Raw genomic sequence first — 27,190 nt, 5'->3', positions numbered from 1 at the left:
TTGTGTGAAAGTTAGCAAAACAGTTACATATTTTATGGCACATTGCTTACTTGACAAAACACATACAGAAGCACTGTTGTAGCTTATTGTACTGCAGCTTTTAATTAGGGAAAGATTCATACCTTTCTTGTTGACCTAATTGTTAAGCTTTTTCCCCTGCAGCACCGTTCGATACCGACATCCACAATAGACTCCTTATTACGAGATGTAGGGTGTGAGACACTCTTTTAGTCATTCTGTTGGTGAGACAAATGATTATTCTTTAGGATGCTGTTAAACAATGACTGTTTTCTCCAAATTTACTTGTGGATCTCTTCGCTGGTTTCCCGAGACATGTAGAACAGACAAATGAAACCACCCGATTAAACAGGAATAATCTATTCCACGACAGTACACTCATGTGATGAATCATGCCATTCAAGTGTGCTTTGTAGGATTAACTCTCTATAAGAGAGTTACAAAGGCGGGAAAGTAAATTCTTTAGGTCTTCCAGAGCGCCGACTGAATGTCTGCTCTAAGCATTCTTTAACTAAATTATTTTCACTGTAGTGATTATTGACATTATGTTTCGCTCCCCTCTACTTCACCCCAGGGAATGCCATGTGCCATTGTCCATGGCATATAAAACGTGTCAAGGAATTGAAACCGCACTGCTATTCTTTCAGCCGACAATCAGCAGCAGGCGTGGAAGAATGGGCACTTGTAATGAAATAAGTGATTTGCTGCACCTCCATGCAGCGGGTCAGAGTGATTAAAATCCGCCGTCGCTAAGAACTAGGCAAATGAACTTCACATCAACGGCACTCGCCGTATATTAATTTGATTTCCCCAGCTTGACTCATTCGGGGTCCTTGTGTCACATATTAGAACATTAGAGATGCCAGCATGTGGCATGGTACTTACAATCATTGTTTTAATTCAAGATTTGTCAACATACACATTTGTCAGAGACATGAGTCACGAGGCACAGCTGCAGTACATGATGGTCAAGGCTGTTCTCTTCCCCCAGCCTTTAGAAGCTCAAGCGTTTCTCCATGAATTATCTAGTCCTCCTAATTAAGGGTCAGGAGTTGAGCTGGCTTGGGAATGCAGAGCCCTGCGATTAAAGTTCAGGCGTATGCAGGTAATCCCCGGCTTTCGGTGGGGTCTGTTTGTCGGCCTCAAGTCAGTTGGTAGATTCCTTGTGTGAAAGTGAAAGAGGAGGTTGACGGTGTAATTACTTTGGGTGATATTTCAATGTTAATGACACGGTGAACAATGTGCCGTGTGATGTAAACAAACACCATCAGGTCGATTAATGCCATTGTGTTACTGGAAGCAGATTATAGCCATTCACTCAATCCCAAAACCATTTACTCAACCTCAAGTCATTCCAACCAGTATAATTTCTTCCTCTGAATATAAAATGAGATGTTCTGAAAAATGTTCATGCAACTCTTTTCCATACAGTGAAAGTATATCTCCTGTCAAGCTGTAAAAAAGCGCCATAAAAGTCATTGATATCCATTTAATTTGTGATTGGTTGGTTCAGCATTGGTTTGTGTACATTTTACCAGTGAATTATGGATGGATTTCTTGTCTGTTTCTTGCACATATATTCCAGTGAATTATGGCCCAAATTCTGGTCTGTTCCTTACACAAAGTTTCTGTAAGCATTCGGAAGATTTGAAATACTGTGCACAAATTGAATTTTATGGTGCCTTTTTGGAACTTAACAGCCTTTTGTTGAATGGAAAAGAGTAACGTGACCATTTGTCAAAACGTCTTTCATGCTCACCGGAAGAAAGTCACAAGTTTGGAAATAAATGACAGTCTCATCTTGATCTCTATCAAGTTACAAATTCACCCTTCTAATGGTCCTACTCCAAAAGTTCTCAACCACCATAAAAGTTAGTATCACCAGTTCTGCTCGTGTCGAGTGGAAAATGGAGGTTGGGGAAAATGTCACTGGAAATGCCATCCAACATGTCACACGTCCAATGCTGTAGCCTCGGTCTGCAGTGATTCTCCATTTCACTCAGGTAGAGGCACTCCACCTCCGATCAATGCTGGGTCAGTCCATTGTCAAATACCTCGTCTGTTTCTTTTTATGAGCGCTGTCAACACACCTGACCTTTCGAGTGGATGCAAAAAATGACCCCCAGCGTTCATAAGGCAGATCTATTATCCTGAAACTTATATGTCTTTGGCTCAGACAGAGGACTCCAGGGTCATGACCTCATTAAGCACTGGCAGGTGGAAAAAAACCTTTCATGTTGTTTTGAACGCCAAATGTTGACTTATGAGGATGTGTGTTTGGATGTGTGACAACCCTGGAGAGGTGCTTACTAGCTCGCAAGGAAGCTATAGATAAAAGTGATAGCAATTCTAAATAAAAAAAAATATATATAGAAAATTATGGTGTGAAGAGAGATGCCTGTCAGCTTCTGGTGGCTTGGTCCAGACATTTATTTGAAGAAGCTACTCTCAATATGGTTCTTCAAATACAGATAGCGCTGAAGTAAAAAAATACTGAGTATTTTCAGAGGGGGCCATTCAGAAAGGAGAATCACACCAGAAGATAAGTACAGAGTGTGAGGCACAAGATGGTATGAAGCTATTTAGGTGCGATAATAAGACTCAAGTGTCTTGAAAACAAAATGGATTTTGTAAACGCAAGCCTGCTTTGGCATAAATTGAGTAAACAGAATGTACAATCTTGGCCCTGTCTTTTTTCCTCGTTTGGGAGGGACAATTGAAGCAAAATGCAACATGCCTCCAAGTTTCTCAGTCCCAGAATTATCTTATCGTCACACTGGCAATCCAGCTTTAGGCACCAATTTTTACCGTGACACCAGTAATCACTTCAGAACGAGAAGGCCACGAGATTCTTCGGGCTCTGTTTGTGTGGCTGAATAAAAGACACCTTCACCTGACGGATAGCCCGACAGGACACCTTATTCTTACTCCTCCTGACTTGACATAAGACAGGCCCCTGGATTCTGTGGACACAGTATCCGCCACCTTCAGATCAGTCACACTGATAGACAAGATAATGGAGTCCGATAATAGGGCGCCATCCCTAAGCCGAACAATGTTCATCACGGCCCTTCCTGTCATCCACACAGACACATAAATACACAGTTGACAGCTTACAAGGGCTAAGGCTACGATCCAGGGCCTTGATATTATTTGTGAGAGACAAGACTGTGAACGAAAGATGGAGGAACTCGGAAGGGTTTTGCTTTACTGTAGGCTTCACTTCAAGCTGATCCCGTTTTGGGGTTTTGAGATCTATTCCTTCTGACTCCTTAAGATGCAGCTATATTCAAAGCTTGTTGTTGGCGAAAGAAACAGTCTTTGAATTGAACCATTTGAATGATGACTTTTTGCTTCAGGACCTTGACTTGAGTTGAAAGAGGCAACCTGTAATTGCTTCAGCTGGTAGTCCAAAAATGCCTTCCATATAACAAACAAAAACACTGTTGTATGTACACTGACTCATACTTTAACTATGAAACTTTATTATTAGCTGAAGTGGTAACTCTGGGGGGAACTGAAAGTTGGATCATTACATTTAGGAAAAATATAATTAAGAAGTTGCTTGTGAAGTTTGTGAGTTAGTTTCATGAAAGTGTCTCAGGATCTCTGACAGGAAGTAATATATTTTTTGGGAAATGCAGGTTCACCAAAGGTTTACCACATCTTTTAACTAATAAATTTCCACAACTTTAAAACAAAAATATGTTTTTGACTTACTGATGGTACATAACAATGGTTTCAGATTTTATATGATACATTTATTGAAACTTTAAGTGTCTTTTTTATTTTGTGTTTATTTTGCTTAGCAGTTAGTATGACCTCTCAGACTCCGTGAGCAGAGGTTCAAGCTGCGGAAAATAAAAGTTTGAACCAACTTCCTCACATTTTTAGCTTCTATTCCTCCTCCTTTTCCCCATAATTCCTTGTCCTTTTCCTTCTGTATTTTGTTTCTTCATTTCAATAACAAAGTTTAATATTCAGTGCATAAATATGCTTTGTTCCTACTTTTCTTTCCAGAAGTTTCTGAGATTTCCAAATATTGCATTCATGCTGCAAGAGCCAATATATTTGCATGCCAGGAGAAAGAATTAGCAAAGAATATGACAGCTTGCAAAATAGTTTTTAGGAAAACACATTGTTCAATACAGCACAGAGCTTCCAATGCAATAAGGGCTTCTGTTTTCAATGCAACATGATCGTTACTGTTGTGTTTTCATCTTATGTATCACTAAATACACTGGTGTTTTTCTCTCAAAAGCGCACAGTTCTCACGTCCACCCCCATGTTTCTGTCCTTCATATATTTTCCTACTTGCCAAATGATTTAATGGAAAAGCTTAACTCACCATTAAATCAAGCAAGATCAAAAGGCTAATTGAAAAAACAGCATTTGGCTAAAGCTTGCTGGCTGTCAAGCAGGAAGCCCTCTTCAGAGAAGGGAATTAACTTTGAGAAGAATTCATCTGGCCCGACTTGGTCAAAGATCAAGTAATCCCAGACCTGTGTCAAATGGAGAAAAAGCATGAAGGTAATTGCAAAGAAAACCCTGAGCGCAACTTAAGTCAAACTCATTTAGAAGTTTTCAAAAGATATGTTGAATTTCTTAGACGTTCACTGGAGCGTTGACCTTTAGGATGGTGTTTGTGTGTACTAGTAGCAAACTTATCGTATATGACTTAACCATATTTTTGCAAAGTCTCCTTTTTAATTCAGTTTCATGATCCGTAATCATTAATCATAACCCGTTTATTTTCTCAATTCCCCCACCAGTTGCAGGTCTGTTTTTTATTTTATTTTATTTTTTCTCCAAGTGTGCCATTAACTTTCCCTTATAAAGTATTTTGTATTGGTATGTTGATGTGTTTTCCCCCCAGATATGTACTTGAAAAGAACATAACATTTTATTTTTGTTCACTAGCATTATGAGGGCCATTTCAAGGTTACTTTACAGTGTTTACTGAGTAAACAGAAAAAAGAAAAACTCACATGAAGCCTGGGCACAGCGTACTTTTGCATGCCTTGATAATATAACTGTGAATTGCTCAGAATTTGAGTACAAGTCTTCTAACGCAGAAGACGTGACAAAGCATCTGTCAGAAAATAGAAAACATGCCTGGTCTTTGGTGGATAATACGGGATGTTGTTAGCTTGCTAGCGAGGACTGCTGCAGATTAGTTTATCTGAAATTGTGTGAAGACATTTACATATTCAGGTCCCCCTTAATACTGAAATTTGACTCAAAGCAAGTGGTTATTGAACACGCTGAAAAATAGCCCGAATGTTGTTGGCCATCATTGATGATCATCTGGGGTCTGTTGCCTCAGCCAAGGACATTTTCATAACTTCATAACAAGCTTTGTTCCAGGAGATAGTTCATCATTTTCGAGAGGTTGAATCATCAAATTTCAGAGTTGAAGTCATCCTTGACTGTACATTAGGAGGACATGGGAGTAGAATCCGTGCGATTTTATGCTAAACGGTGTTAAGTGACCGTTTTAGTGTTTGTGTATATTCTCAGCATGACCTCTTCTGAGGTGAACGACTGAAATGCGGCACTCGCTGTTTCATTACATAACTGAAAAAAAAAAACATGAGTATATTATACAGCTTGTCCAAGATGATAAATGTGGCGCTGCGGCTTGCACCAACAGCTGGTGGGTGACGTGAAAGTCTATTTCTGTTTGTTTCTGATACCTGCCAAACACCAATTTTTTTATTATGCATATGCCAAACTGCAGCGGATTGGTCTTTTTGCTTTACAATATAGTCAAGCACGATTAGTGCTGGGTGACATTACTAGAAATACATATAGACACTGTATTTTGATAGTTTTCAAAATGTTGCAGTATTATAATTTTTTTCTTTAACTGGAAGAATCATAATTTTAATCGTTGTCAAGAAGATTCAACATTTTTAATAATTTTAAGTCTTCTTAACATGGTGATGTAGGTCTAAATTTTGCATCAGTTTAAATGGGTTTTAAAAAAAAAATTATTTTATATTGTATGTGAAAATAATTTTGTAATGTGTTACGTTAAGTGAACTTTTTGGTGACACTAGCCTTTACATATAATTTTGCTGTAATGCACGTTTGCATATTCTCTATATTTATTACTATTATTTATTATAATGTATTTATTTATTCACCGTTACACCTTTAGAAAATATAATGCATTAAAACATGTAACAAAAAGCCAATTTCAGATGTAACAAGGAATCGGCAAATTTTATTATTCATTTTTAACTTTGTTTACAATTACTTTTGAAATTATATTAATATTATGTTAATAATGTAATCCATATCTTTTCATAAATAATGTAACCATAATTTTCTATAATATACGCATTATACATAAAGGCTTCAAGTAAAAGTGTTTCCAACTTTTTTTTTTACTACCAAAAGTTTCAACCCAGCGCAACATTGAACACACAAATTACAGTGACACTCAAGAACCATACATTAAAGGGAAAAAAAAGACATTCTATTCAATAAAATTAAGGTTTGAGGCAAAAATTCAATAGTTTTGCATTAGCTCATTTAAGTAAGTATCACTTGCATCAGTAGAAAGAGAGATCCAAAATCAGCACAGTCTTGTCTCATTTTCCATTTGATATAAGTTTCATTGCAAAAAGCCGCAGTAGGCCAGCATTCAAACTATGACCATGTCAAAAAGCACAGCAGGAAACACTCCATCATTTTCCATTATAAGAGCTGAAATAAATAAAAATTGGGCCAACTCAGTTTAGCAACCGCAGTGACAGTGAATCTAACCACCTTCTTTTTTGCCTGGTTTCAGATTCCGCAGATCAGCTACGCCTCCACCGCTCCAGAGCTGAGCGATGACCGCCGGTACGATTTCTTCTCTCGCGTGGTACCTCCCGACTCCTTCCAGGCGCAAGCCATGGTGGACATAGTGAAACTGATGGGGTGGAACTACGTGTCTACAGTGGCCTCGGAGGGAAGCTACGGCGAGAAAGGAGTCGAGGCCTTCATGCAGATTTCCAGAGAAGCGGGTGAGTCAGACAAAACAATAAACAAGAAGTCTTTGAAGATAAAGTTCTGAAAAACTCAAAGCAGTATCTGCATAAGTAAACAGAATTGTTGTTAAGACTTATTTTGGTTGTACTAATAACAACCCGTCAGTTTCACCAGTGTTTACTGATTATATTTTTAAAAACAAGCCTTTGCTCACTGAGAAATGTTTGGATTGCTTTACTCATCCATCTCTACAATACAAAGTTAGTGTTTACCTCAACAAGTAGCTCACCTCTCAAATAAATGAATATGTAAATAACACAATTGTCTGTTAACGGTGGGGATGTTTTGTCTCTGAGACACTTTTTACACAAATGTCTTGCAAAACAACGTGTGATGTGCCCCAAGGAAAGAAGATCAATTCCAGATGTCTCCCTCATTAGTGAGTGAAGCCAATTACTGGAACTTGACTTGTACCTTTTAGGGCACAAATTAGATGGTAAGGTGTAACCTGACATGATGAGTAATTGGGGTTGCTTAATGGGGCCTATGGTTTGTCAACAAAATAACCTTGTTATTGTTTCATGCTCCTTAAAGTGTGAGAAGTTTAGTAGGGACGGTCAATTTGTAAACAAACCATTCTCTTGCATTTTTTAATGAACTGGTACACAAAATCAGTCTTTGCTCATGGCTGTTTGGCACAGTGTTTATTTTGGCAGGCATTTTTGATTGTCTTAGTCTTCATTTTGAGACAAAAATGCTTAATAGACTTAGTCACATTTTAGTCATTTGAGTCTTTCATAGTTTCCGCCTATCGCGCCTTCACTAACTTTAAGTTAATCGACAACAAATTGTGACTCCCAGGAAAAACGGGATGTCTGGTCACCCAGTCCCTAACTCTTCGGGTGCTGAGGCCATTGTTTCAGATCGCTTGTTCGCATAAGATTAGATATGCAAACGCCCCACATCCGATTGTAATCCAATGACAGAGACGCACATTTTGAAAGACAAGAAAGTTAACTTAGCCTATAGGAATGTATTTTGAATGTCCAGTAGTCCTACTACCATTTTAGTTAATATTTAACATTTTAGTTCCGTCTCGTCTTGTTAACGAAGACGCGGCATACATTTCGTCATCAGATATTAGTTTTGGCATTAACACTGGTTTGGCAGGATCTGTAATGAATTGAAACTCATTATGAAATTAATCAATGATTCTGTGAGTTGAAGAACTGTTTGGCAGTTCTTCAACTCACAGAATCATTGATTAATTTCACAATGAGCTTGGTTGCCATAAAGACTCATCAAATTGTTTCTTTGAAGCAATTCAACCGACTTTTCGAAATCAGTTGTATTAGCATATGATAAATACACTGATTTGAATAAAATTAACCATATGCAATATATAATTCAAAAACATATATAGTTTGATTGGGAATGATATAACTCAGCATGAATCGTTCAGCTTGATTCAGAATGTTTTGTCAGTTATTCAAAAGACATCTTTTAAGCACTTTCCTTTTTCGACTTCATCCTTATTTTTTTAAACTCTCCCCTTCAGCTGCCTTGTTTAACCCTCTTTTCATGATCCAGTCAATTTCAGATGGAAATAAATTCACATTGTGCAAATTCATACAAAATCGCCACCTCAATAAATACTTTCATATTCCTGTGCGATTGAGTTGGGGGGGAAATTAAGCATGTTGTAATGTATTGGCTAAATATGTTGTGTAATTATTATTTTTAAAAAGCACAGCATTTTGAGTGTGAAGTGCTTCAAGTGCTAGAGGGAAAGACTTCTTATGATATGTGCTAAGGCTTTCCAAGGAGACTTTGGCGCAGAGGTCAGTATGTTGGCAAGAACAACAGTGCTCAGAGCTGTTTGGCAGGGTGTTTCGCTGCGGTTATATGGCCACAAATTTAGACGGATAATGAATGTTCTTTTACTGTACATTTACAGATAGGGACATTGAGCTTCATTCATGGACCAACAGAAGAAACAGTATCATAACATGCTACGTCAAATAAGAATTTTGAATTCAAAATCCAAAATGTCCTATAGAAATCCGTGAGTAGTTATCTTTATCTATCTCTGGATTCACAGAGGCTTTTCAGCACTCAGCGAATTCTGTTAATTGGGCTTACTGTCCAATTCAGCAGTGAGGTGGAATATATCTCTTCTGTCAGTGCAGTGGAGCTCAGATTAGCAACATTTCTTGCTTCATAACGAGTCTTTTATCACTTCTCTTTTTTGCGAGTATTTTTGCAGATTTTATTTTGAAATGAAACCAAACGAAACACCTACGTCCACACCTACCTTCAGGTATTTGTCATCTTCTCTCCGCATGCCAGATTTGCCAACCACCCCGGCTTGTTCATTAATTTTTATTTATGAAGCGATTTACAGTCCACTCAGGATTTGAAGAGAGGAGACAGTTATTAATGATCCTAATTTGCTTATTTGATTATCCTGTATGAGTGACAGTTCACACTGTTTATCACTCTTATTGCTTTGGTGCACAAGTGGCACAGGGCTTATCCTGTGGGAGACGATGATAATGCTTTTTCATATGGTTGAGAACCCAGCACTGTGTGATGTGGAATGCCTTTGACTTCATTATCCTCAGCTACAGTATGTTTGCATGCATGTGCATAACCACTGACATTAAGACTTTAACGTGCTACATTTAATTCAAATTAAACGTGCTCACTGAACTTCTGTCCACTAGAGGAGAAGATGCACCTGAGAGCATTTCCAAAAAAGACGCATGTTGAATGCCCTCGGGATGATGTGTTGAGGGTTGTGGCGGTCTGTTTTATTCATTAAATACATTAAGGAAACATTGCCGCAGTCTTCATGCAAGAAATGGACAGCTGTTTGAAAGACTAATCATGACTACAAATCAATTGAAATTGTCAAATATCATTTTAGTTTGAAAATGGCACATTATGGACTTAAAATGGGTTGGGAATGCTTTTTCAAATTTGTATTTATTTATTGTAGTTGCTAAGTTGCTCTAAGTGGTTGCTAGGGAGTTCTGGGTGGTTACTAAGGCAATGCTAGCTGCAGGGTGTTGTTATTAGGCATTGTTAATACTTCTGGATTTTTTAGGAAAGAGAGCACTTTTTAGTCTTTTGTGCTTGAAAATGTTCTTAGGTTTGGAATAATGATATTGTACCAATATTTTCACAATCATTTCTAATTTTATAGCTTTTTCACAGCTGACTTGACTGATCACACGTTTTCACATTTTGCACATCAAGTACTTTACGTCGACTAGATAGATTTTGTGTGCATCCAATAAAATTCAGGACATCCCAAGGGCTAACCTGTCTTTAATACTGTATTAATACTGCAGAGAAGTTACTTCAAGTGTTGTCTGATCTCTCATCAAAATTTCAACAGATCCTGCCAAGGATGTGATTTGGTTTAGAGTAGTTAGAATGTTCAGATGGTCTTACCCAAATAAACACACTCATGCCTGAGATGAGGGCAGCCAAGGAGAAAACGGATTGATTCATATTAAACGAGAATTTGTTTTTCAAATGGCTTTTTGTGGTTTGCATGTAATCAAGCTCTCCGAGATTGTAGAGGTGTAACAGGAACTCTTCTACTATAAATCAAAGTTTTATTTGGTGAGTTAAATCTCTTTGCAGTTCCTGCTTCTTTCATCAGTTGCAGAAACATTTTTTAAAGATTGAAACAAGACAACTGAAAACTAAACACTATGATGTTAGTGTGTTGTACTTTTGAGTGGTTGATGTCGTTTTAATATGCGGTTTTAAGGGTGTTCCAGGTTGTTGCTATGACATTACTAGGTGCAGGCCGTTGCTTGTTGCTATGGTGTTCTAAAAGGTTTTGTCTGCATTGCTGTGGAGTTGCAAAGGTGTTCTGAGTGGCTGTTAGCATTTGGTTACTAGGGGGTTCTAGGTGAATGGTTGTTAGGTTGTTGGTGTGCAGTTGTTAATGTGCTGTGAGTGTTTGTTATTATGTTGCCGCTTTAAGTAGTGGTTAATACAATATTGTATAGTTTCTATGAAGTTCTGAGGGGTTGTTAAGGTGTTGCTTGCTGTAGGGTGTTGCTCTAAGGTGTTCTAGGTGGTTGTTAGCATTTTGCTATGTGGTTGCTATGAGGATCTGGTTGCTTGCTAAGGCAATGTTAGCTGCAAAGTGCTGCTTTGAGGACGCTCTGGGTAATTGTTAGGATGTGCAGTTGCTAAGATTCTGTGAGTGGTTGTTAAGATGTTGCTGTTCTCAGTGTTTGCTAACACATTACTGTGCAGTTTCTAAGATGATGAGTTGTTGCTAGGGTATTTATAGCTGCAGTGTGTTGCTTTATGGTAGTTAAGAAGTTCAGAGTGGTTGTTAGTATGTTGCTATGTTTTTGCTACAGGTTCTGGGTGGTTTCTAAGGCATTGCTAACTGTAAGGTGTTGCTATGAGGTTGTGTCTTGAGTTGTTAGGATGTTGCTGCTCTCAGTGGTTGTTAACATATTACTGTGCAATTTCTATGATATCCTGAGTGGTTGCTAAGGCATTGCTTCCTGCTGGGTGTTGTGTTCTGAGTGGTTTTTAGGATGCTGCTGTTCAATTTCTCAGATGTAATTTTTTTCAAAATGATTGTCAGACAGTGAGACTGTCAGACCATTCACCTGTCTGCCCAATGCATTATACAGGCAGTGAGAGGCTAAGGCTACCCCCCCCCCATCCACAGCCCTATCTAGGCAAGAATTGTAATTTTAGTACATCACTAATAGTAAACATCATGCAAATACAGCTTATTAGCCAGTGTCCACTGCATTTTTAACAATATGTAGTGAGATCATTACGTATCCTATTCTGGAAGTTCCTGATGCCAGCGAAAGGTAAGACGAATGCTTTGATTTTAGTTGTGATTCCTACTTTCTTGCACATTTTAGATCAGCTCAGGGTACAAAGGGAAAGAAATTGGGCTATTTGAACCCCTCTATCATCATCGTCTATGTCTTCAAATCCCTTTGAAGGCTTAGCAGGATAATATCCAAATTGTAGCTGTGAAAACGATCACTTGCAGCTGTCCAGACTCAGAAGAATCGGGTCAGAACCTTTGATCCTTCAACTGTGGTGTCACAGACAATGTTTTAATCAGTATTAAGGATTATAGGCAAAGTGAACATGCAGAGGCTCTGGAGATGATAGGACTCTGACTGAAGTCATTTATCAATCAGTGACTTCAAAATGGCATTTTTTTGGTGTCATCATGTGCTTTTGAGATAATTATCATATCCAGGATTGGGTCATTCTGAAATAAACAAATGTTCTGTTTCAAAATATGCCTAGACAGCATTATAGGCATGTGTTACGTATTTTTGGGCTGCCACATTCCTAGCATAGCAACATGCTAATGACAAACTCTGCTTGAATCTGTCTTGAGTTGAATCTATGCATTTGGAAGATGCTTTAATCCGAAGCGACTTACATTTACATTAACAGTTTATCAGTTTAAGCATTCCTTGTGAGTCAAACCCATTATCTTGGTGTTGCTAGCACCATAGTATTCTGTTTGAGCAACAGGAGCAAGTCTCCCACACAAAGATACTGCATATGGAGTGCGTTCCAAATATGTCACCTTACTAGGCAGCCGCCTATGTAGGCAGTGAAGCAGCTCTCTATGTTTTAGAACAGAGTAATTATCTCTCGCTGTATCAGTGTAAATGTGCCATCCATGAAGCGCAGCATCTCATTTGGCAAGACCACTGTCACATAATGACTACAATAGTGAAAGTGTTGACTGAAATTGATACTGTGGACTAAACATTAATGAGGTGGGTGTACATTTAAGTGTTGGTGCTACACTGTCACTTCTGGTAGCATGAATTGTGGTATCATATTCTTTTAGATGCAAATGAAACATCTGCGGGGTCATTTGTAATGTTATGAGCGGCATAAAATGATCCAAGATCATTACAAGAATAGCAGTGCATTCATTATTGGGTTTATTTTAGACCAAATATATCTGAATGCAAACTACTTGATGTTGTTTACACCTCTGCAAGGCCCAGATGATAAAATGAACCATACCTTCTCCCTGAAATTCATCGTTATACCAAACCACTGTCAACGTAGGCAGCTCTGACATGTTTTCTATCCCTGAATTGCACTGGAGTAAGATTGTGTGGATCTCAGATGTCAGAAAAAAAATCGTAGTTTCTTAACATTTTCTTCTCTGCAGCCGCAAGGTCTAGCAGAACCTTAACATCCAATGATAAATGCTTTTGGCCTCCAGCTCTTTGAATCTTAATTGTTGCTAAATGACAAGATTTATTATTTGCCCCCTTATATGTCTTCATGAAATGTGATCGATATTTGTTGATATCTGGCTTAATAATTAACTTGGGAACTCATTAGTGTGGGTGTCACTATCCTGGATTACATTTAAGAGATTGAAGATTGAAAAAGTTCCCTGCTTGGAATGAATCAATTCAACAATTAGTGTCACCCCCAGTGGAAGTGGTCGTCACTTTAATTTCACAGTTGTCTTGCCATAAATTCTCCCTGGAAAGTGGTAGGTTCGGTTCCTCTCAATCTCCCACAAACCACCAAGAGTAGCAAACTAGGACATGAAAGTGCACTGCTGTGAATTAGACCCTGGAAAGACCTCGCTGTTCCTCAGTGCATCTGTAGACAGTTGCCCTTCGTTTCTGGGTTGTAATCGCTTGGTTGATTTCAGGCTTAAGTCTCATAATAGCACTGGATCAAAGGCAGATGGCTATTAGCTAGTCAGTCACATAGACTCGACTTGGGCTCAGGTAACAATTTAGTGCCCTGTGGAGTCTCAAGTTGAATGGGGAAAGCTGTTATTAAGATGTCTCTCCCCCTGTTATCCTCAGGCGGTGAACACAGCACCAACATATCAACGAGAGCTTTTCACACAGTGAAGCCTTTTGCCAGTACATTATTCATCCTCCTCCCAGGACTCTACCCTTCTCCATCAGCACCAGTGGCCCACAAATTGTACATGCAATGAATTCTGTGCCACTATGCCCTATTTTGTGAGCCAGTGCATTGGAATCTGAAATGCCTGAAAAAGAGAGAAGGATCCACTGGGAACAAGCTGATTTTTTTCCTATTCCATCTTTGAAAAAGACAGCAGAGGCTCACATAGTGATGGACTAATGAGGTGTGACACGACCTTTGCCAAAATTGTCACAGGAGCTCCACCCTGATCAATAGGTGTTCGGTTAAGGGCTTGTTTGATGGTTGTAAACTGAACGGTTGATTAATGATTAACGTTACATTGCATGGATACACAGTGCAATTGACCTGCAGACAAGACGCAGGTTAGAGTTTGTGCAGAGAGTGTGATTTTTTTATTTTTTTATTTATTTTTTCCCACCACTTGTAGCTTGTATATTACCATCCTTCTGCTCTCCCACGGTAGAAAGCCATCACTGTAGGGGTTGGCAATATGAGCAAAATTTTATATCATGGTATGAGTCATTTTATATCATGGTAATGAGATCTATGTATCAAGATGTTTGGTGCAGAACATCTGCAGTTCCGTTCCAAAACCTACTAAGCTATTTACGTAGGCAGCATGTTAGGATGCAAAAAAAAGTAGGCAGCATGATTAACTGCCCTAAGATACTCAAAGGTAGACTTGCATGTGTGTTGTATAATAGAAAATCCCATTATGAGAAAATTAGTGAAAATAATTAAGTGCAGTAGTCGGGCTCTGGAAAAAAAAATCCCATTAATTTTCTCCATGGGGGAATTTATTTTTCGGAGTGTGTATTTACACTAAGGGCAAATAGCCCGCCTTGTTGGCAAAGGCTATTTAAACTAACTCCACCCACCGATATGTGACTGGGATAGTCAACACTGAAAAAAAGATGCTAACATCAGTTTCAGTGACGATGGTAAGGCATGTGCTTTTTGACGTGGTCGACAAGAGTTCGAACCCGCCTTTTGGCGAACTTTTTTTTTCTCCCTTTTCAAATCTCATATCGCATCGGAAAGGCATTTATTTTCAATAAAAATTAAGGAAATAATCAAAAAGTTGAAAATAAAAGTATCGGGTAGGGTTAGGGTAGGTGTAGGGAGGGCTTTATTGTCCCAATAAGGTGGCATCTATTTAATAATTAGAATTAAAACTAGAATTTACACTCAATATGTTATTATTGCATAATGTACTACAATACTGAGGTGCAGATAATTGCCACTATTTGCAAAAAGTAGTTTAAATAGCAGAAAATCTTGCTATTTTAACATAGTGTAAATAGCATCTATTGCAAATAGCCGCTGCCTTTATTTTTTTAATGATAACTTTGAAGGCAGACCTACAATGTTGGTCTGTTGAAACTGCTTCTGTTTAAGCCATCAGCCAACATTATTCCAAGTTGTTTGTTTTTTTTAACAATCACGTTTAACAGTGGAATTCCTGGTGGAAAAACAAAATTACCCATGATTCTGCAAATAAATCTCCACCAATCAGAGAGTAGCAGCTACCTTTGCTCTCAAACTGCTTAAATATTTTGCAATAATCGTAGAATATGTGATACACCTCAACTGGTTTGGTTCTGGAACCAAGGACACCAAAAAAGTGGATGGGCACTAGCTGTGTTTTCATTACAGATTTGCATGAAACTTCTGCGATATTTGATAAATGTTAACAAAAATACTATTGCGATATGACGCTGTTTCCATTAACCAATGTTATGCGACTAAAACTTATTTTTTAAAATTTAAATTTTTTTTTTTTTGTATGATGCATAAAGTTTCTGCTCATGAAAATGTTCCAAATTGGTCACTTGTTAGGTTCAGGTTAGTTTAGATGCAGTTGCCTATGTACTAGGTTTTGAAAATGAGCAGGTGATTAACCTACTGCTTATGCTATCTTAGCAAAATGGTTTTGTCACCTAAACTGCTGTTCGATACACCTCGCAAAAAGTGATTAGGGCGGAACACGTGGGGTTATACTCTTCATTTGTCCCATGAATTGTCAAGGTGTTAATCATCAACTCATGACTTCATTATGAAACATACAGTAGTTTGTTCACGACAAATCTTCAAGACGGCTTAATGGCTCCAATCCACCTCCAGCCCTTTGAACACGAAACTACGAGCTGCGCATCGGACACAAGCCACCCAGCATGGGTTTAAAGAGGCGTAACTCATTTTACTCAGGTGCTTTTCATTGAAGTTGCAAATGTATTCAGGAATGCTGCACAGCATACTGGAATACCTGCGGCCTGGGGAAGTGCTTTAAACGGCAGGTTACACAGTATTGCCCAGGCTGATCTCCATGACTTTAAAAGCCAGATACACTGCTGGAACAGAGAAACCGTAAATCCTACAGTAACAACACAAGCTGAGGCACAAAGAAAAGCTTCAATCTCACTGGCTTCCTCAAACAGAATTTTTAAAACATGAGCAATGCGCCATGGGAGTTTCCCTAGTAGTCAGTTGCCTTTTTTCCCTCCACAGTCTGCTTTTAAGCCACAGATTCATTAATCTGTTGTCGATATGAGAAGATGAGAGTTAAATTATAAGCGGTTTATATTTTCTTCTTTTACACAGACCATTTGTTGTCAAGAACCAGCCTTTTGAAATCCAATGTGAGCCTAAACTCTTGTATTTTCATACAATGCCTGAGGACTGTTTTAAAACATGTTTTTTTTTTGCTTCCACGACTAAAGTGTGTTGGTGTTACAAAAGTTGATATTTAGCTTTCAGTGCTGAAAATCACTTTTTGACCAAAGATTTTTCCATTCTAAAATCCTCTGACTGCTTTCTGGCTTGGGAAAACCAAGTAATTTAGCTCAATTTGAAGCTTTTTTTACTGAAAGCATGTTGTTTCAGTTGAGTATTAATAGCGTTGCAGAGCAATGGCACAGTCCAAAACAGATTAGCTCTGAATAATTCAGAAGCAGCTAAAGAGACCACATTTCTTTTTAAGCATTCTATGCTAGCTTACAAGACAACAATCCCGTGAGATCAAGCCTTCCCCAAGTTTAGCAAGTCGAGATGTTGTGCGCAATGTTAATGCATTTTATTTTACCAAAAAAATAATAAATAAATGGTTGTTCTTGTTTTTCAAATACAAATGGTTTAAAACAGATGCAAAGCTGGTTGTTCCATCACTAATGCATTATTGTTGGTGCATGTGTTTTTTTTTTTTTTAATTGTGAAATAAATAAAAAAACATGTCAGCAAATGAAACACTCTTTGCACTGCACTGATGCTCATCGACAGTTCATACAAAATTGATGGATGGATTTCACTGGGTATTTGTGTAAACAGCATGCAAATACCATGTAGTGCATATAGTATGCAAACAATTATACCGCTGATCAGAACACGGTATATGCTTAATAAAAATAAAAAACACATTTCTATAATGTGATATAGTCAAACAAGTATGATAGATGTAGGGGGGAACATGAATGTATTCATCAGTAATTTATTGCATTATTAAAGGGATAGTTCACGCAAAACTAAAAATTGTGAATAAATATGACAAAATGTTCATTTTTATAAATTATTCACACACAGACAAATCGGGGCTTTACAGTGTGAGCATTTAATTTGCATATATAATATTTATTTGAATATTTTAGGCCTATATTCACAATTATTTAATACTGTACAGTTTGAAGCAGAAATATTTAAAAATGTCATTTTTGTATTGCAATAAATGAAACAATTCTGCTTATAAATGTCTCCTTTAGTCATTTAATTAGGGAAAAACACATTATTTGTATTTGTATTTTTTTTGTCCCTACAGTTTTTAATACTTAAAGAGCATTAAAAAAAAAATTGCATGGGAGCACATGCTCCCTGGGAAAAAAGCAAGCACAAAGCCTAAGAACATTAGCATTAAGAAATGAAATATGATTTATTTTAAATTCATGCTCAAATGCATTCTTGACTTCTTCACTGTAACTGTCTTTGTAGTTGTAAAATAATGAAAGTAATGATAGATGGTTGATCTGAATATATATAAATTGACCCTCTGTACACGCTACGACATCAACAGCCAATCACTTCAATTTATGGATGCGATCCAACAGGAAACCAGCTCCATCCATTAGAGAGCAGTTCTCACTTTTCTCTCAGTCCATTACTGAGTAATGGATGGCCGAAGTGCCCCTCTTACTTGCAATGCTATTGTCTCTAAACTTTCACTTCATCAAGCGATGTGGATTCCTCAGTTGGATTCCCTCTGAACAGACCTGTAAAAGAGGCTGTAAAATAGATTAGCCTGTCAGACGTTCTTAAGGACAGATCTATGAGCTCCTAATGGCACTGATGTCAGGGTGCATGCTGGGAGACGGGAAGGAACAGTGCCTTTCAAGGCGATATTTATCGCTCTAGAGCCGTAATTGTAATGGCATATTAAAAGTAACAAAAGTGCTGCTAAAGTGCTAAGCTGAAAGAGTTGTGCATTGCAGAAGCGCTTTCTCATAATCAGTATTTTCCATTACAAAATATCTAAACGGCTTTAAAACAAGATTAAACGTAGTTCTGTTCAAATCCACTGCGCTGTTAATTGCTGACATAAACTTAATTCAAAATGCATTCTTTGAAAACAAGATCCATTTACTTGAAAACTAATACCAGATAAGATGATTAGGATGTTATACTGGAAAAAAAAAAAAAAATGCTGATTAACAAGACTTCTGCAGTATTTAGTTTTATGTTTGCTCTAACAAAAGGATATTTTCATGCATGGATTGGTAGAGGTTTACTTTTTCGCAGTTTTCAAGCTGTGGTATCAACAATGGAATATATATTTGCTATTATTAGTTCTTAGCAGTCTAGTATATTTTTTTTCATTGTGAAGTGTTCATTGCTGCTTCTCACGTATGGGATTTGACCTTTCCAGCTCTCCCGGAGTCCCTCGAGCTGTGTGGGTAATCAGAGATTTTGTGCCCTGACAAATGGAAATATGGCCGGTGGAATATTAATTCGAAGCGCTCGAGGGTGGGTGAGCTGCTTGAAAGACCGCTTGAGGTCTTACCTCACAAAGGCAAGATTAAGCAGGCACTAAGAACATATGTCCAGCTTATGCTTTGCCGAGGTTTGTGTTGTTCGGGCAAGCCTTTGGTTTAGCAGGAATGGGATGTTTATCACTTTCATCGCTTTCTGTTAAAATTTGGAAGAAAAATGTCACATGTAGCACTTTGATGACATTTACATTAAGCCTATTTACTTTAATACAGGTTCCTGTTATTGTGAACGGTTCATTGGTGCAGGTTCTCTAGAACCCTTCCTTTCAATCATCTGCCCAACTTTTTACATTACAACCAATTCCTGATGGACAAATCAGGGCCTAGCATAACCATTTTCCCTTAAAATCCCATGCTACTTGGAAATATGTCACTTTTGGGAAGTAAATAGGATTGCAAAATGCCATTTCATGTTGTAGAAACATTTCCCGTTGTTTTGAGACCTTATTCCAGATTGACATGCATTTTATATACAGGACATTTCAGTATGTTTTTTTTGCTTGGATTGCAAGAAAAATATCACCAAACCACTCTATGGGAGAAGACGAAAGGTCAGAAGTTTGACCCACCGCTGTCTTTTGATTTGGTGCTGACGGGATGGTTGGGAACCGTGTGTGTCAGATGTGCTGATGGTCTTTTCTTCATACGTTCAGTTGATGATGGATGAGATCTCGAAGAAGCTTCATGGCAGCTGTCAGTGGTTGCAAAGTTACTGACAGTTTCTATATTTCCAGCTTTGTTTTCTGCAGAAATGCCTAGTACAGCGGGCCAGGGGTCCTCAAAGATTGAAATAGCGAAGACTTTCATTTTTCCGGTGTTACAGTTGTAATAAAAAAATAAATAAAAAGTGCAATAGGTATTTTAAACTTCAAAGATTTTTGTATTATACAAAGCTACCCTTGTGAAAAAAAAACATATAACTTTGTTGAATGTGCACTTGTAGTGTTTTTTGAACCTAAAAAGTGTATAAAAATGTATTTCAGATAATGTAATATTATTTAAATATAGAAATATAATTATTCTTAAAGACAGACATCATTCAGGAATGACTCTTAACACGTTTAAACCTTTTTAAAAGTGCAATTTGTAATATAGTCTAATTAAATGTATTACTTTGAAGTACAATTTAAATAGTTGATTTAATAATATTTTCTCATAACTTAATGAAATACGCTTATTTTGATGTGTTGACTAACATATTAAAGCACATGTAAAGCATGCGATTATTTTAATTGTAGTGTGTTAATTGATATTTCATTTAAAGTTAATATATTTTACCAATATATACAATATTTTACAAATACATGATGACGCAAGTTTCAGTAGAAATTACTTTTAAAGTATGGTACATTTTACTTTACCATAAAGCATTGTTTTAACTATTTTCAAGGACAGTATTAGTAATTATGAAATTACATGTAAAGATTAACTTTCAGTCCTATTTAAATGGGTCAAAAAGGAAACCCATTTTAAACCGTGTCAGCTGGTCTCAGGAATATTAATTAAGTGATATAACATACGCCCATCTCATCTGCTGCAAGGCAAGAAGGTGGGCGCTAGCCGGAGTAGGATTAGGCCTTACCTTTTTGGCCATTCATTTCACTGCTGATGCAACGGTTGGCAGAGCCTTATGCTCGCTCTTAAATTCACTGCTTATTTTGCAGCACAGTCGAGCAAAACAAAATTTAGCCTCTAAATCTTCTGTATCACAGTTCCAGTTATGTATACCCTTTCAAATTCCTACAATCTTCCTTTGTTGGTTGTGTGTTTTTGTCATCTGCATTTTTGACACAAGGGGCATTTCAATTATACATCCTGTGTGAACAGGCAGTTGCATCACTTATCAGTGAGGAGAAACACTTATCATCTATAGGAGTGGTTCTCAAACTTTTTGCAGTGGCGTACCCCCTGGGGCATTTTACATTCTTCTGAGTACCCCCACGAAGTCACACTTTTAGGGCCATATAGGGACAATATTTGCCACCTTAACTTGATTAACAGGTGCATTTTTTTACCTTTATGCAATGTTTTTCTAGCCTTATTAATTGTGTCATGTTTTATGTCATTTTCTTACCATTCCATTAAGTGTATTATTAATACAATAAATAAAGCAATAAATGATGGCAAAACGAAGTGATACTTGTAGATTTAAGACTAAAATCGCCAGTAGGTGGCGGTAAGTCACCATCTTAATAAGCGAGGCATCACGTCATTCATTCATTCATTCATTCAGTTAGGAAGCAAAAGGCTGTAGTTATGAATGGGTTATTAATCACTGACTCCCCAAGTCGTTCAAAGCTGCAGATTCCTTCACTAACGAAACACCGCTGTTGCTTGGAGACGCACACCAGTTCTGTTGCGGATTTCATTGGAACTGTTATTATTTCATTGTAAAATATAACAAACAAACATGACAATATTGTTTTTAAAATATAGGCTACATTTAAAATGTAAAATGTTCACTTAATACTACCTTTTTTGTTTAACTTATTTAAAATCAATGTCACATTTGCAATTGTTTAGATATTCAGGAAAAATTGCATTCTTGCTCATATTTTGAACATGAAACAATTACTCGCACAGGTGTTTCTGTATCAACGAGGGTTTCTTAAATCGATCTCTATACAGTCCATCAATTTGTTCTTCGTGCTATTAAGTGCTACAAATCTACTTTAAAGATACAATGAACAACAGCGCGATTTGCTAAAGCAGCATATTTAGCGGGCATCCTATTATGCATGCTACTTGTGTGGATGCAGTCAGTTCTGGCCGCAAAAAATTAGATAATTTGATGTCATTTGACTGTTTACGACACTCCCATTTTCATGTTTTTTTACTAGAAACGGCATTTTGCAATTTCAAATGCTCGGTTTTAATGTTACTTTAAGTAGGGGGAGAATTAAATGACTGCCAAAGCTCAGGATTTTGTTCGCGTACCCCCTCCGTGCAACTCACGTACCCCCAGGGGTACACATACCCCAGTTTGAGAACCACTGGTCTATAGCATTAAAAATTGAAAGAGTTGGCAAAAGTTGGGGAGCGAACGCAGCGTAAACAAAGTAAATAAGCCACCGAGCTCCTGAGGGAGCAAATGTGTGAGGTAGGTTCAAAGGGGGGTTCCTTCTCAACTTAAAAGACATGTTTCTACTCAACTTCAAAGCTGTGCTTTGTCCCGGTGAAAGCTGTGTTTAGTCTAGGCCTTTTTGTTTTATTGTGCTGAAGCAACAAGAGTGACAAAACACAAAATAAAACATTAAGCAGATCAATCCAGAGAGACCCAAACACAGTCACTCATGTTTTTGAAAAGCACTGAGCCATGTCAGATTAACACAGATGTCTGAAAACATGCACGGGAATGTTTTTTGTACGAATTTCAAAGAGATTGCCAAATTAAATGTAATTGGGTAATTTAAATGGGATGGGGTGGAGCACGCATTGCATAAAAAAATGTCACTGTGGGCTGAAAATGAATGAGATATCAGGGATTCATACTGAGATGTGGAGCATGAAATTGAAGGTGCGTATATACCGTGTAGCAATTTGATTTAAGAACAGGATATGTAGTAATCTTGTATCAATAAAAGTAACATACATAATTAATGGTGCTTGCTAAGATATTATTGCTCATAGGATTGTTCATATCAGTATAAACTTTCAGTCTGTAACTCCATTAAGTTACTGATCTTTTATGAATTATTACAACATCTCGTCAGACCAGACTGAAGTTACTGTGTCGTACGGACATGAATGATTCCTCAAAACAAGTGGCTTGTTATAGAAAAGTAGGCCTTGTAAACATGCTAAATGGACATGTTTGACTGTTGCTCTCACATTTAATATCTTTTGAAACTTCTTCATTCCAACCATTCATTACCATGCTAAATGTTGGAAATGTATTGTTTATGCATTTATTTATATGCACATGTTAGAAATTATATTTCTAACATGTGCATATAAATGTTATCCACACTGTAAATAAGATTATTGGAGTAGGTTTTACAAGAAAATATTATTTCAGTCTTTTTTACTTCAAAATGTTTCACAAATGTTCACAAAATTTCATAAATGGTTTGAGTTTCCATTTCAACAATGACCACAAAAAAAATGGAAGAACAGAATAAAGAGTAACCAATCAAATTATTTCCTGTTTAAATCAGTGTGTTACTTGCCATTTCTTATGTATGTAATTTTCTAGAACTTTGATTAAAAACTGTTTTCCTAAATCCTAGACCATTTTTTTTCTTTCTCTCAGTGCAGCATTTTTTATGCAAAAATCTAAATATTGAGAAAATTGCCTTTAAAGTTGTCCAAATTAAGTTCTTAGCAATGCTTATTACTAATCAAATATGAAGTTTTTATATATTGACAGCAGGACATTTACAGAATATCTTCATGGAACATGATCTTTACTTAATATCCTAATGATTTTTGGCATAACAGAAAAATCAATCATTTTGACCCATACAATGTAGTTTTGGCTATTGCTACAAATATACTCCAGCGACATAAGATTGGTTTTGTGGTCCAGGGTCACATTTATGCCTAAAGAAACTAATCATTACAGAATAAATTAAATAAAGTAACTTTATTTTAACATTCATTTCCTTTACCTTTTCAACGCTACACTGTCTTGTTGATTCTTCAGAATGAAATGATCAGGTTTGGATTTATCGTCTGACGAACATTCTCGTTTTTTTGTGATCGTCCCAGGAAGCCAATGACCCGAGATTATGACGTGTGTTGTTCTCTAGACTGGTTGTGTTGTTAAGACTGATTTACAGCAGCAGCCGGCCGACCTTGGAGATGGTGTCTGAGTCACAGGTCCTGAGGAGGGAGCAGGAAAAAAAAAACTGGAGCGCTTCCAGTAGCTCAGCGTCAGGGGAGAATGGCACGAAAGGGGAAGGATGCAGGGGTGAATGTCAGATGCTGCTCAGTGCCAGGATGTGCTGGGAATATTGCCCTTGATGGGAGACGGTGAAAAGATCACTGCAAAAAAAATCATTTTCTAATCAGTATTTTTGTCTTGTTTCCCAGTAAAATGTTGAAACCCCTTTAAACCGGTAAATTAGCTTAAAAAAAAAAAAAAAAAGGTTTGTTTTCAGAGAGCATCTTAAACGAGCAATTCTGTAAGTAAAATAAAGTAAAAAGTTTATTTTTCTTGCACTACACATTTATTATTTATTTATGCATAACCTATAAAATTATTTATCCTGCTATTTGCCAGTGAGACATGACAAAATTTTATACAAAATATTCTATTCTAACAGGCTTATTATTATTATCTTATTCAACTGTGTAAATACAAATTACATTATGGCATTACTGTGATTGTAATCATGTTATTGAGGTAAAATTCCCCTTAACTGTGGAAAAATCATAATAATGCAAGACTGTCCAAATGATATATATACACATTCTTCATATTTTTATACAATTTATTTTATTTTCGCTTTTTGCTCTAGCTTTTCTCCCAATAAATGGCACATTTTAAGAAACCCTCTTAAAATAATAATTATTGGCATCTGTGACGTTATCATTTATGAAACTTTTTCATTACACAAATGGTTCTTTGTTGTGAAAAAAGCTAAGACCATTATAAAGTTTGTTAAAGTTTCTTTATAGAACAAAATTGATTCATATCTATATTACCCCCTTTTTAAGAACCTTTTGTCACGGTGCACACAGCAGGGAGGAACAAGGAGACGAGGATGTAAACTCAAACAATAGACTTTACTGAAGACATGGCAGGACAAGGCAAACTCACAGACATCAAACACCGGCGGTAACGAGTAGACCAGACGACATAACACAACACAGACAGGACTTAAATACTAGGGATAATTAGACGAACACGGCTGGAACAGAATAAACTACTAATGACATCAAACGAGGACAGGAAACAAACCAAATATGGGCATGGAAACACAGGGAGCACGTGGAAACACAAAACACACACAACAGAGGTCAGACACCTTTCAGTGAACGGTTTTTAAAAGAACAATTTTGAAGAATGAATGAAGAATATTTTAATAATCTAAATAACCTTTTTCAACTATATATAACTTTTATGGAATGAAAAGATTCCATGGATGCTCTTCATGGAGTTTTTGACCTTTATTTATAAGATTGTCACATTTAAGCATCTGAATTTTTGAGCGTATCAAGTTTAAAAATAGCTGAACTTTCTAAAACGCAAGAAAGCATTGTGTGTGTGTGATCCTTGTGAGCGAATGCTCACTTTATTACCAGCCAGATATAATTCACTGTCAGCTAGCAGCAATATGAAAATTGAATTAAATCCATATTTAATGATTATTACTTTTGCACATCTTGCTTAAAGCGAGTAACACCAGTTGGGAGGAGTGGATGGATCCCTCCATTTTTGGTCAGTTTTGTCACTCTGTAAGTTCGAAAATTACTTACTTTCCCCAAATTGGCAGCAATGGTCCGTACAATCTACTTAGGCTTAGAAAGCCAAAGCCTGTACACTGTCAGAGATAAATGACAAGAAATGACAAATATCAACAGAAAAAAAAAAAAGGTTCAAAATGATGAGAAACTTCAAAACAAATGCCTGTTCGAGGCAGCGAGGGTCATGTTGGGACTGATTAGTAGTTACAATGTTACCGCAACTGAGCCGGATGGGTTCACAAACCTACCTCAAACTGATCGAGGCAGTGCACAGTGGGAGAATGACACAAATCACTGCCTACGTCAGTTCATCCAGTCTTCAGACTAGCAATCCAGAACGTCGTCCAACCCCTTCCCCGTCACTCAGAGCTCAAATAAAAAAACATGTCAGTCGAAAGAGCACAAACGGCGTAACATGGCATGACAGAATAATAACTTGAGCACAGTCGGCTTTCATCTGCGCCAACAAAGCACTTCCTTCCTTATGGCTATGTTTTTTGATCTTCTGTACACAAGGCTGCGTTGACACTGGTAATTAGTCAAAGAAATTTGTTTAGGTAAAAAATCATAAGTGGCAATGTAACATGCAAGCATGATTGCTGTTATATCCGCCGATGTCTTTCCATACTCTTAAAATTTTTGCAGTAATTTCATAGAAGAACCATTTTGGGTTCCCCAAAGAACCTTTCAGCGAACCGTTCTTAAAAGAAAAAAAATATATATTAGTATGGAGAACATCTAATTAACTTTTTTTCCTCTATAATGAACCAAAATGGGGTTTTCTATACCATCACTAAAGGTAATTCCATAGAATGGTTAAAGGTTCTTAATGGTTCCACACTCTCAAAAACAAAGATTCTTTGTTTGTATCAATGGTTCCATTAAGAACCTTTAACCATTCTATGGAATTACCTTTAGTGATGCTATAGAAAAACCCATTTTGGTTTTCAAAAAAAAAAAAACAGCAAATGGATCCATGGATGTGAAAGGATTAGTTCACTTCCAGAATAAAAAAAATCCTGATCATTTACTCACCCCTATGTCATCCAAGACGTTCATAAAATATTAAGGTTTTTGCGTAAAACATTCCAGAATATTTCTCTATATAGTGGACTTCGATGGCAGCAGACGAGTTGAAGGTCCAAATTGCAGTTTCAATGCAGCTTCAAAGGACTCTAAACAATCCCAGCTGAGGAATAAGGGTCTTATCTAGAGAAATGATCGGTTATTTTCTTAAAAACAACAACAAAAAAAGAGAAAATATATACTTTTTTAACCACAAATGCTCATCTTGCTCGACCTCATGTATTACGTAGTCACGTTGGAAATGTCACACATGTAGTCCATTGTATGGAGAAAAATCCTGGAATATTTTCTAATAAAATCTGTTCTTTTTGACCTTGATTGCCTCAACAATGTGTGGCGCTTTGTTTTGAAACTCGCAGGAAAAAACAGACTCAAAGGGATTAAGCATATTGTGCTTTCAGTTTTTGTCCATTTGACAGGTTATGTGCCATAGCATAATGACCCAAAACACACATTTACAGACCTTTTATGTTAGAATAAGAAGTTTAAATATATTTTAAAAACTACAATTTTTGTTCGGAGGACCTGTCGTTTCATATTGTCATGTGACCACGATTATATCAAGACTTTTTCTATCGCGATATCATGATATTGATAATATTGTTTCATCCCTAGTAGCAAGACATTGAAATATTAGAAGGCACATTTTGAGAATCAGAAATAGATTGAAAGCTTTAGAAACCGAAGAGGACAGTCGAGAGAGGTTT

The 27,190-nt window shown here is 37.1% G+C and overlaps 1 protein-coding gene across 1 annotated transcript in view; it reads left to right on the top strand.

Moving 5' to 3' along the window:
• LOC306867210 (metabotropic glutamate receptor 7-like) overlaps window positions 1-27,190 on the top strand; it is a gene marked incomplete at both ends in the record, with an annotated part of 220,064 nt that overhangs the window by 48,287 nt on the left and 144,587 nt on the right. The window contains one exon of the mRNA XM_079412799.1: window positions 6,818-7,034. Within this exon, the coding sequence (XP_079268925.1) occupies window positions 6,818-7,034 (217 nt within the window). The remainder of the gene's footprint in view (window positions 1-6,817; window positions 7,035-27,190) is intronic.

This window comes from Barbus barbus (genome assembly GCF_936440315.1).
Source record: "Barbus barbus genome assembly, chromosome: 49".
Classification (NCBI taxonomy): Eukaryota; Metazoa; Chordata; class Actinopteri; order Cypriniformes; family Cyprinidae; genus Barbus; species Barbus barbus.
The sequence above is the reverse complement of the archived record's forward strand: the minus strand, read 5'-3'. Positions and strand labels throughout refer to the sequence as shown.